Below are 12,656 nucleotides of genomic sequence, written 5' to 3' on the forward strand. Positions count from 1 at the left end.
TAACAGAATTAAAGTGAAATCGCACCACGGTCACTTTTCTCTTCTTTCTTTCTCTCACAGAAAATATGATGCTGGCATGCTTATCCCATGAGACGACTCAGCCCACAAAGCACAAAAACTAAACTTGAACTCAGAGAAGAATCAAGAATGGTGTTTTCCTGGCGTCTACAAGAAGCGCTTTATTTTTCCTCTAGATTTCTTTTCTAAAAAAGAAAAAAGAAAAAAAGAAAGAAAACAAACACGAAAACAAAACAGAACAAAGGCTACGGATATGAACATTCAAACAGACAATACACATTTTCAGGCAACCATAGTCAAGCATGTTCTTTTATTAAACATAGGATGTGGGGGACCAGGGGAAGTGAACTCCAGAGGACTGAGAGGCTGGGACAGTCATGAAAGAAGCTGTTCTTGGAACTGTGAGTGAAGACTGGAGGGAACCACTTCCCTGTTTCCCACCTGCAGCATATCCCATCTATCTTGAGGGATGCCTTGCCTCCTTCCTTGCCCACCTGTGTATCTAGGGAATGACTTGCAAAAAATGTAAAATGTATTTGTTATCATCTCTAAAGAATTGCTTGTGTGACTTTGGCAAGGAGGACAGTGAATGGTGCGTATGGGAGCCACCAGCTCTGCACACCAACTCTGCTCCCCTCTGATGGCACCATTGCATTGGTTCTGTTGGGACGAGGTCCTGAGTTTCTCTCAAGTTGCCAAGCCTATTCAGACTTGGTAGGGAAGTATGAAACAATGGCCTGCAGGACTGAACTCATCATGGAGAATTGATCAATGTGCATTTTTCTTCTGTTAACAGGAGGAAGCCAGCCTTGGGTGGTAGTGGTGCCAGTGGTGGCAGTTGGGTGGGACAAGAGGATATTAGGCTATTCTAAGGTTGGTAGAGAATCACGTGTGCTTCTATAATGAGCAAGGGAACCTACATGCTAACCATGCTTCCATTTCAAGCAGAACAACACCAGAAAAAGCAAGCAGTCCCATGTCTAAGCCTGCCCCAGAAAGGGACATCATCCCTCGAAATTCCCTGCTTCCCATTGGTTAAAACCTTCTCCTATTGATTACAGCTGCTCTTATTTACTCTCATTGCCCTGTACTGGAGGTTCGGGGCACCCAGGATGATGGAGCTGACTGTCAGAGCATGGGTGGGGGTATGCCCAACATTATGGGGCTCAGATTAGTTGGATGGACTGCCTAGTCGGTCCTGGATGAGCCTCTCGCTGAGTTCCCACAGGGCCCGGGCTGTCTCTTCACTCTGAGCCTCCTCGGATGGCAGGCAACGGCAGCAGTTGTTGAAATACATCCCTCCGAGGCCCTCCAGCTCCGGGGCAACTGCGCAGTAGACAGTGGTAGCAGCTCCCTGTTGCTGAAAGGCAGAGAAGAAAGAAAAGCGATTATTTTTTTTTAAGAAACAAGTCACAAGATGCTGCCATTTTGGCTATCTGGAAGACTCGTGAGCCTTTCTCCACTTGGACATCAGAGTGGCCAAGGGCTCTACTCCAAGCCCAGGACTGCAGAAGTATGATGTGTGACAGCTGTGGAAAAAAAAAGTCCATAAACTCTGCTTGTAAAGCTGGTGTGACTTTTTACACCTCATAGAGGAAAAGGCTCGGGAAATAAAGACACATTTCAATATATCATGCCAGACACGATTTCAGCACAGAGAGAGAGATGCCGTACTCCCCAACACGCAAGAACAAATCCATCCGACCCTTTGACTTCTCAACGTGCAATATAATTTGACACTGAGCACTTTCTAGAACCTTCTGTCCAAAAGAAACCAACAACTCTTGATTATGGCCCATCAAGTGGAAGGCTCTTGCAAGGGAGATTGGTGCCAGACCTTTCCTGTATTCCGTGCTCTTATGGGGTGGGATGGGTTAACAAAACTGTTAAGATGTTTAAACACACACACACACAAACACACACTCAGTCTCACATGTCCCTATGCTGATGTGTTTATTAATTCATCCAGAAAACACTTCTCTAAATGTCATATCTGTTCCGATTTATAACAAGATATGGCCTAAGGTGGGAGGCCTGTTTCCTTCCAGCCCATTTCAAAATGCAAGGCTCTGAGAACAGCACTGCTCATTTCTGGTCTCTTCTGGAGTAACGGTGGAGGCTATAGCTAGGGGTGTGTCTGCTGATGCGGTACCAAGTCATCCCAACTGACAGAATATTGCAGAGATGTTACGAAGAGGGCGAGCGCTCACTTTGCTTTGCAAGCCATAATTAAAAATAATAGGCTTCTGTTCATAGGGAGGCACGGTGAGCAGAGCTCTAATTTAAAACCAGCACAGTTTATCTGCTTTCCTGTGATCATTAATGGAAGAGGGGGCTCAGTTCCCAATGGATCAATCCTCTGTCAGCTGACAGGGAGTGCGGTCACAAACAAGGACCAAAAGGTCACTACAGATGTCATCTTCAGGAAAACATTAGGGATGGTTTTGCTTATGAGGGAGATGGCTTTCTCTTTCTATTCGAATGTAATATTTTTTTCAGCCCCTACCGGGTTTAAGTTGTGTTAATTTAGACTGCTGGTACTTCTAGAACCAGTATCCCAAGAACTTAACAATTGTAGCAAAGTTCTAAGAAGCCCACTTGGGGGCTGCGCACTTTGAAGTGGTCTGTCTCTGTGTTGGGATCTGTGGTCATGTATGCATTGGTCAAATGCAGCCACGTGGCCTGACTGTGGGAGAGGTGTGGAGGAGTGTGTGATATAGACTTGAAGTCAGATAATGCCTAGCTGCTTGAGATCGCGGGACAGGTCCCACCTGTCCAGGATTTGAACATATGAGCTGTGACGTAAGCATAACTGAATAATAGCAAATGGTTGTATGTCCCTCAACATGTTTGACTCATCCTGCTTCTACCATCCCTCCTCCCAAAGAAAACAGTGACTACTTCGGATTCAGTGACTTCTTTCTCAGTTGATTTCTGAGCTGTTACAGCTGGGCACCAGGCGTATTTATCTACATACCCGTCAGGCAGTTATGGGATTCCTCCACACTCTGTAAGGAGGAGGTAAGCAGCTAACAGCTAAGGGCCTCTAATAGCTAAGTAGGACACTGCGAGTATCTGTCAGGTAACCCAAACCACACAGTAGCTTGTCCTCAACTCTCTGCAGAGTCCAGGTAAAGATGGAGTTCTAGATAAATCTTGGGCTGTCTCTGTTGGACTTTCATTTTACTTTGTAGGTGACAAATAAAGCCAAGAGTGATCAGGCGACTTGCCACAGACTTCTACGTGGTGGCTGAGAGAATCCAATCAGCTCACTTCCAGAACCATCCTTCTTCCTCCTCTTCCTCTCCCCCCTCTTCCTCCCTCTCCTCCCTGAACGGTGGATGATTCTCATGTCAGCTGGGTGGTTCTAATCTCACAGCAGGCTGGCCCCTCATAGCCTTGCCAATCCTGAGACAACACTAAGGGAGGCCACTGGGGAAACTGAAAACCAGAGCTCTGCCAATCCTAATGTGGTGTGTTGCCACCGTGGCCCTCTAACAGGATGTGTGGTCTGTGTGTTTGCATTGTGGAAATGGTGCTTTTGAGGAGAAAAACTGAAGTCACCCCAATCAAGTTAATCTGTAGATCACAGGGAGATGTGTTCCCCCTTGTTGGGATTTGCAAGTGACTGCAGTTGGGCTGGTTTCGTGGAAATGTTCATTTGGTATCCATGCTTCAGCAGTTTTAAAAGCCTAGTGTTCCACACTTGTGCAGGCCTCAATTCTTTGCTATCGGTCTTAGGGTAGTTTACGACCCAAATTCTACTGCCAGTGCCCTGAGCTTTATAAAAGAACACAGTACAGGGTACAAAGGCCACCTTTGCTGCCCCAAAGACTGTGCTTTCAGCAAAGCCCCCCTGCTCTCCCATGTGCACAGCCACTGGTTCTTGCTTTATCTTCTTTTCAGACACACAATTAAGTGTTGACAACATCTTGTTGGTCCCATGCCTACTAGCTTGTGTGCTTTTTGGAGAATTTTCTTTTCAACTGTTCCAATGGCAACCTTTGAGTGACATCTTTATACCATCAGATGTGGCGACAGTTTAATAACAAGTTCCCACTTAGGGCTCATTGGCTTCTCAAAAGTCTGCATACCATCAGCCTGAGACAGGCGCACATTAGTGAGATCTCATTAGCAAACAGGATTGTGCCACAGATAGAAGATAAAACATTTTTAAACTGATAAGAAAGATTGGGGGGGGGGGGCGTTGGCTTTTTTTTTTTTCTCTTGAGCACTTCAATCACTATTAAATGATTCTCACGCCACTTTGGGGGCATCAGTACATAATCCAGAGAAGATGAAAGACATGCATAAAGGAATTAATGTTAACAACACTGGTGTATAAAATAACCCGTTGACATAGGAATGCTGACTGGTGGGAGCTATGGGTTCTCCCAGAATGTCTTTGTCTCTGTCTCTCTCTCTGTCTCTGTCTCTCTATCTCTGTCTCTCTCTGTCTCTGTCTCTCTCTGTCTCGCTCTCTGTCTCTCTCTGTCTCTCTCTCTCTCTCTCTCTCTCTCTCTCTCTGTGTGTGTGTGTGTGTGTGTGTGTGTGTCTCCTCCAGAACAAATTTGTCAGGTTGCTCATAGTCACTTGATGGCAGAAGCTGGGAAATTGGCACCTTCAACCTACAGCGATGTCACTGGGCTAAGGCATTGACCGCTCAGGACTGAGAGTTTGTGGGACGCCTAGCAGAATTTTTAATCATACCCCAATGGCATCTGGGTTCTAGTCAAACATTTTTGAGTAGCCAGAGTTCAACTGTGCCATCGGGTTGTTATGCTTGTAGAATTACCCAGAGTTCTTGTTCGGGGGTTAAGCTGAGAACATTTTGCTAATAGATGTTTATCAGTCTCTGTAGGAAGTCATTTTTCAGGTATTCGATTCTGTCTTCCTCCTCAGAAACCTGGAACCCAGACAGGGGCTGCTGTTGGTTGTTGAGAACCTAAGATTTAAAGGGGCCACATCCTTCCAAAAATCCTTCCGTGGGATGAAACTGTTAAGTAGCTGCCTTCTATCAACATTTATTTGATAATGGCTGGCCATCAGTTTGTAGCCTTCCGCACAGAATACAAATGGATGTTGAGTCCTTCGAAGAAAAAGATGCAGAGGTTTCTGATCAACAAAACATGTTTAAAAAACAGCAACAACCACATATTGATATCTGTGATGCATTACTCAGTACTGTGATAGAATGTCCATGTTCTAATGAGAACACATGTTACACAGTTAATTTAGCATTTGGGTGACTCTGCTCTAATATGCATGCTCATTTAAAAGGAAGAGTAGATCTCCTTCTTAAAGTAGGTGTAACAATGCATTTAAAAAATATGCACCATATCATGGCATATCTATATTCAAAGACTTGAAAGAGCAGAAGATGTTTGAAGATTGCTTTATTACAGACACATCCACACCAGGACATCGCACAGCAAATGCTGAATTAATCAATTTATGCAAAAAAATAGATTCAGGAAAGGGAACACGGCATGCAAGCTAGATTAGACCTGGAGCCTCAAGGGCAGGGAAGGCAGGCAGCTCTTGAGACGTGGGCTGTGACTGCAGAGATGGATTGGAACTACTGAGCTGCAATGAGAAGGGTAGGCAAAGAAGAAAGACAGGTAAATCGTCAGACCCTCAGAGCTTTCACTGAGACTCATCTGGGGTCTCGTAGGCATAGAATATACTTTCCAAATGTGAAACCCATGGCCCTATGGATAGATCACGCTGCGTGAAATGATTAGTCGGTCAAAAGCTGTAGTCGTGATGAGGATCTTACTACCCTTCCCCCCTCCTAGTAACCTCCTTCCAGAGAGCTTATAAGACTTCTATCTGAAATATGCAACACTGTATTCTGGAGCTCATCTCCAAAGGCCTTGGTGCTTGGGACATAGCTGTTCCCACAATTACTAATTTCAATCTCTGGTTTACAGGGGATAAACAAGCTATTCCAAGGGATGCTGTTTCCCTACTTAACTATCCAAGAACAATGTGGTCAGTGGATTTGACCTCCTATTCCAGAATGTTCCACCTGTTCATAAAGTAAAGTAGCTAGTGCAGAAAGGAGGCTCACACACCTCTGTAATGAGTGATCTCAATGGCAGACCATCACCACGGCTACCCAGACAACCAGATGTGCTCATCACTAAGCAGCCAGCTCCCACCACAATGAAAAAGAACAGACAGCTCTGGTCTCCGGTGCGTTCCAGCCAATAGTGACCGCCCCAGGAGCTATGATGACAAGCATTCATTGAGAGGGGAACTATCTGCCAGGTGCTGGCTGATTGCTTCATCAGTATCACCTTCTAATCCTCATGCTGCCCCCACGTGAGGGACAACTGGCTTCCTCCTTTTTACAGACTCACATAGATTCAGAAATTGAATGGAACTTGTCCAAAGACACAGTGACAGTCACGGACTGGCAGACGCAGAATCCGTGAGTCAGTGTAGGAAATCTCCTTCCCAAACACATGACATACATTGGCCATCTCCTCCCAGCTGCCTCCCATTTGACTCAAGCTTCCAAGTGCTATTTTGTCCCCAGTCCGTGCCTAGTTACAGAATGATGTCCTGATTTGTATGTTCACCTGGAAAGGGAGATTTTTCCACTGTTGATTTAGTCAGTGAACTAAATTGAAATTATATCCATTTGGATTAACCAAAAAATGAAGACTCAGCACCTGGTCCACCAATTCAACAGCAAATGACCCTTTACGAAAGAAAGAGAGAGAGAGAGAGAGAGAGAGAGGTTACCCGACTCAAAATGCCAACTTCAAGCATCAGATCTGCCAACCTAAAGAACGTAGCCTTTGATGATAGATATTTTCTAAGAATGAACATCAAAATTAGTAGAATACATGGTTGCCTAGATAGCCTCTGTATCCTGTCCATTTCCCAACAACACTCTCATAGGAAAGCTTGCATGTGCTCAACCAGAAAGGTACAGGACTTCAGATTGCTTCCAGAGCCACCCCTGTTTTGAAAACTCCCATCCAAATGTAGCCTTCCATAGAGGCAGGCTCCGACAATCCATTTGACTTGCAAACCAACCCATTCCCCTCCTTGCAACCCCCAATAAATCCCTAGCAAATTAACTCCTACAAATTCCCAACAATTGATTCCTCCAAAGGCCTTGAATAGTACAGGCCCGGCTAGCATACATGCAAATATTTTATGTAGACACTGAGATGTAAACATCTTCGTAGCCCTTGGGAGTTCTGCTAATGCACAGGTTGTTCTCAAGCCTTCGTTACAAAAAGCCTCCATTGCAAAAGCAAATGGAAAAAAAAAAAGAGCAAAGCTCTGTAGACTGAATATTTGTTTACAGGCTATACCAGTGTGAGAGAGTGTTCCAGAAAAGCTATACAAAGTACACACTGCCCCTTCACTCTGCAGAAGGGAATGTGCTCATCTGACACAGTGACTTTGATGGTGTGTTCCAGAACTTGTTACCACAAATTCTTTTGCTACACACAGAATCTCATGTGTGGAAGACCTCAGGTTCTTTGTTTCCTGGTGACTCTCAAATGAAGGCAAGGAGTGCATTCTCAGGTGTGTGGACATATTTGCAGAATTCAGCAGTGCCAGGGATCCGAGGGAGAGGCACATAGTGAAATCCGCCAATCTGCCATGCTAAATGAACACCATCAGGCCAGCAACAGATAACACCCAAATTGCGAAGCCCCTCTTGGGTGACATGGAGGAGCAGAAAGAATAAGATTTAACTGTCCAGTGGCAGCCAAGGACTCAGAGAGCATCTCTGAGATGACCCCAGACATTTCCTGTTGCACTGAAGGAATCCAAGTAAAACACCTCCAAATGTAACTCAGATCGCGGCCAGAAGACACAGTTTTCTAGAAAGGTCCCTGAAGCCCCTGGCAGAGTTGCTTTTTCTGTGAGAGAAAGTGCAGAACATCTGGATTGGAGGTGGAAAGCTGGGTGGGATTTTTTTTTTTTTTTTTTTAAGGACAGAAGACTAGAGCTTAAGCCTATTCTTAAGCTGAAGCAGTACGAGATAGCGATTCACAACCATTCTGAGGCATGCAAAGCAATGCTTGGTCTCAGAATGTGAAGCCAGGCAAGGTTTTAATTTAACCAGGGTTGGAGAGCAAAACAACTGACCTCTGTAAGCTGTCAGGGCTGTCTGCACATTAAAGATTGTTCTAGACTTTCTCTCAGAATAAAATAAGGTACCTTTTTCTATTTTCCTCATGTCTGAGGATTTTTGCCATAGACAACCCATGAGTTCCATGACAGAATTCCGTGTGGTTTTAGAAGACAAGCAATATGATAATTAGGATCATTTCACCTTGTGGGGAGAGAGGTGGAGATACTCCTAGTGGGAAGAGGGGAAAGGCACATCTTGAAGCATTCCATTTGTGCCCGCCCACAATGCTCTTGAGCAATTCTCATTGGATGGAGGGGAAAGTCTGGTGGATTAGGCTTTACATATTCATGAAAGATGTCCCTGGCCATCTCCCCTTGAGTTGCCCACAATGTGTACCTCACTCAACACAGCTCACTGTCTAGTTCTTTTATGGATGGAGATTTTTCTTTTGTGATGAAAATCCGATCTGGGTATCCATTCTTTCATGAGTTACTTTGATATGGCCCAACAGAAGAGCCACTGAAATAAGCATCTTCCGAATATCATAATTCTTCTACATTGGGCCTACCATTGTAATTTTACAACTGGTCCACCTCAATGCCAGAGCTGAAGGACTTATGAAGTGTCCACAAGAGGTAAAAGGAGATATTTAGCAGGTGTTAATTTGAAACATCTTACATTTCACCTTTTTAACCTCTGTTATAGCTACATATATATTTATAAATACTGTATATACATGTATGCCTCTGTATTCACAAATGTATACTAATGTAAACCTTTAAAAATGATTGTCAGGCAGAATCAATGGCTTTGATTCTGATATAATGGGAGAAAGATGTCTTCTTTGTATAAGTGAAATACATAGCTTCCCACTCTTCTGCATAGAAAAGCTTCAGTTAGTTCACCTGTCCTTTTATCTCTTCAACTAAATGAAACTATGTGGAGAGCTGGGAGGATTTCAGGGCACACCTCAAAATCAAGCTGTTAGGATTGTTAATGGTCTACAGAATCTATAACACCTATGTCACTGGTAAATTCTACAAATAAGAAATAAAGATACCGTGGTGGGAGGCTGAAAACGCAGAGTCCCTAATATGACCATATCGAGGTAAGAAATGAACTGTTAATCTGTCATCCCAGCATGAATTAAGAAGGCACACCTCGCCATAATTCAGCTTTCATGGGCAGCCCCCCCCTACCCGCACGGCTAGTCCTGCCATGTCGAATAGGGCGTATCCTCATTTCGCTGTGTGTGTTTTTCTTTGAGAACTCCTTGGAACAGATCATTTCTCTGGCTTGAAGATGTCAGCCTTGCTAATATTTCATTTAGGACATACTGTGGCAGAGCATCTCATTTGTTATTACTTCCATAATTAATGGTGATCGCCCAGGCACTGCCTTTACATGGAGAGAGCTCTTCTCAGTGGTCTAAGGGCTAATGAGAAACAATAGATATTTCATTCGCCAGCAGCTTGTTGCTAGTTAGTGGGAAATGATCGCGTGTGCTGTTGCTTTAATTGCCAGAGTAAATAATTCTGCCTGGGTGTTAGTGAGCATTTTAAAGCACTTGATGCAAATATACTAGAAACAAAACAAACAAAAAAATTTTTTTAAAAATTGCATTCTATCATGCAAATATTATCTAAATATGCATGTGCTGACTACTCAGCTACTGTATTTTAGGAAATACAATTAAACTGCCTTTCTCTTCCCCTATGTAGACTGTAAATAACTGTAGATCTTTCTCTTGTTTCCTTATGTAAATATATGTAAATACTAACACACTAAGCATGTTGATATTCTAGGCGATTTCAGGTACTTTTATAATCTAAAGGCATGGACTTGAACTTGTTTGTTAAGAGGGGGGAAAGGAGAAAGCTCTCTCAGACTCTTTAAAGTTGAATAGAAATTAAAGATTGTTCCTAGACTGGTGTGGTGTCTTTTGTTTGCTTTATCCATGGTGAATGGACTCCTAACCTGGCTTCTCATTTTGCAGGTAGGAACTGCTGAGCACAGACAACATCCCTGCCCCCTGCAAACCATACCTGAGTTATTTAGAATCCATTTTCATACACTTTTCTTGGGTGTATAAGAATAATTCTAGAACCATAGGTAGGTTTCTTTGATTGTCTTCATTTGCCAATAAAACAAATAAACAAACAAACACAATTCTTTTTGTTTACGTATTAGATGCCAATCCCAGTCTTAAAATCCTATAAGAGTACTACCCATTTCAAAGATTTAGAACCTGAGTCTGGCTACTTGTCTGAAATTAAGACTGGCTACTTGTGTGAAAGAACAAAAATGATAAAATTCCACCAAAATTCTGATTTCCTTTCCTTGCATATATAAGATCTATGAACTCATTCTGAAAAGCCTATAAATAACATAGGTACCCTACAGTCTCTGTTGCAAAAGATCAAGTTCAACACTGTTTTTGCAAAAGAAGTCATGAGCAGTATGCACAGAAGTGAACATAGCTGTGTGTCAATAAAACTTTATTTAGACAATCAGTCAATGGGCCAGATTTGGCCTACAGGCAAAAATTTGCCAACTTCTGCTCCACACATTATCAAAACTCAGTTCCTCCTCAACAGAACATTAAGAGTTCCTTCTGAGTATGTCTGTATCTGTATTGAATGATCTGGGGAAATACTTTGATCAACTGAAAACACTCTAATCTGGTTCCTGGAAGCACCAACACTCTTGGAGAAGTCATGGGATAATGAGATGAGCAGAATTGAAATCCCCTGAGTTTATAAATCAAGCTATCTGTCTCAGACAAATGATACTGCCAGGTTTCAATTTGGTTATCTTTTATTTTTATAAATGGGGATGGAGTAGGAAAGTTAAGAAAGACAAAGCAGAAAGAGAGAGGGGGTAAAAAAAAAAAAAAGAAAAGAAACTGAACAACTCTCAAGCTTTAACGAGAGGAAAGAGGCCATTACTTCAGGTATCTATGGCAACCGAGCAGGCTGCTCACTTCTTTAATGGTTGGCAAACAGCATTAGTGTTTGAAGATGTTTTGCCCAAGTATGATGCTACGGTGTAAATGCATTAATTGACAGTTTCCTTTGGGACTTCTTTTATTGAAGTTTTCAAGCCTAATTTGACGGCACGCGGAACTCTGGAGCCCTTGAAGAAGGCTGTAATGTTAGGTCTTTGGAACGCAGAGCCAGCATTGGTATAGCGTACACATAGAGTCGACTCTCCCTGCTGTCTCACAGCACAAGTGCAGACACAGCCTTCGCTGCTTGTGCTTTTCCACAGCAAAGACCTTGAGTATTTCTCTTGAGTGTGGAGAGGCCAGTTCTAACCTCCCCCAAGTGGGAATCTATAGAACTCTGTGCCCTGGGAGGGACGGGAAGAGAGAGAAGATCAGGTATCTGCTCAGAGTATGGATCTGTATGAAACTAAAGTCAGAAAAAATATATATTCTGGCAGCTGTGTGACAAACCACTATACTTTAGACTCTTCCTCTCTGAAGGATATGATAATAAACCTGTGATGGGATCTTGTGATGATGTTGGTCTTTTCCTGGGTTAGACAGCAGACACAAGTTCTTAGGTAGTACTGCTTATTCTGGATTGAAAGAAGGAATCAGGCAGATCAAAGTGTCTCTGTCTGTTCTTCATTTAAGAGACTTAACAGACAGGGGGAAAACAGTTCTACCCAGTAGCAGTCACCCTTCTCCCAAATCTTCTTCAGCATCTCTGGGCATCGTGCTGACTGTGAACTCCCCTGATGGGCACCTCACCGTGGGACTGAGGGAGCTCATATTCATGCCCCCAGGACACCAGCATTTGAACATCCACTAAGTGCTGTAAAACTCAAGGCAATCCCTGCACCAGCCTTTAACAAACATCTTCTACATCTTCAAATATCTCTCTTCAAAGACAGCCAGAGAGATGCACATGGATGGTGGTACCGTTGAGCGACTGAGTACCAAAATGGTTAAGTGATGTAAAAGTGTAGAGTATACCAAAGCTAGAGAGATGGCTCAAGAGTTTAGAGCACTTCCTGCTGTTTCAGAGGACCACAACTTAGTTCCCATCACCCCATTAAGGACCTCACAGATGCCTGTATGCTCAGCTCTAAGAAGTCTGAGGCTTTCTTCTGGCCCATGTGCAAACACACACAATAAATACTTATTTAGTGTATTTGTGTGTTAGTAGATGATGGTTGCTGCAGCATTCTTTTGTTCCTAGTTTTGTACATGTGTGTCTACATGGTGTACACACGAATGCATTCACATGTATGTGTTTGTATACACATACATGTTTGTGTCCGTGTACATGCATGTGTGTTGGTGTGTACACATGGCTATGTGTTTGGTGCAAAGATAATGATGACTGACTTTCTCAATCACCCTGTCCTTTGTTTACTAAGGCTCCACTTTGGTTTTCCAGGTAGTCTAACTAGCTACCCGGCCCTGAGGATTTCCAGTCTCTGCCTCCCAAATTCTAGGAATAAGGGCGCCTCCCACACTTGTGAGCTTTCAATGTGGGCTCTAAGAATCCAAATTCTCCTA

The 12,656-nt window shown here is 43.3% G+C and overlaps 1 protein-coding gene across 2 annotated transcripts in view; it reads right to left on the reverse strand.

Annotated features, from left to right (window-relative positions):
* Positions 1–311: 311 nt before the first annotated feature.
* Wwox (WW domain containing oxidoreductase) overlaps positions 312–12,656 on the reverse strand; it is a 925,836-nt gene continuing 913,491 nt past the window's right edge. For both annotated transcript variants that reach the window (XM_052167126.1, XM_052167125.1), the window contains exon 9: positions 312–1,378. In XM_052167126.1, the coding sequence (XP_052023086.1) occupies positions 1,190–1,378 (189 nt within the window). In that variant the 3' untranslated portion in view covers positions 312–1,189. The remainder of the gene's footprint in view (positions 1,379–12,656) is intronic.

The sequence above is a fragment of the Apodemus sylvaticus genome, chromosome 21 (assembly GCF_947179515.1).
Source record: "Apodemus sylvaticus chromosome 21, mApoSyl1.1, whole genome shotgun sequence".
Classification (NCBI taxonomy): Eukaryota; Metazoa; Chordata; class Mammalia; order Rodentia; family Muridae; genus Apodemus; species Apodemus sylvaticus.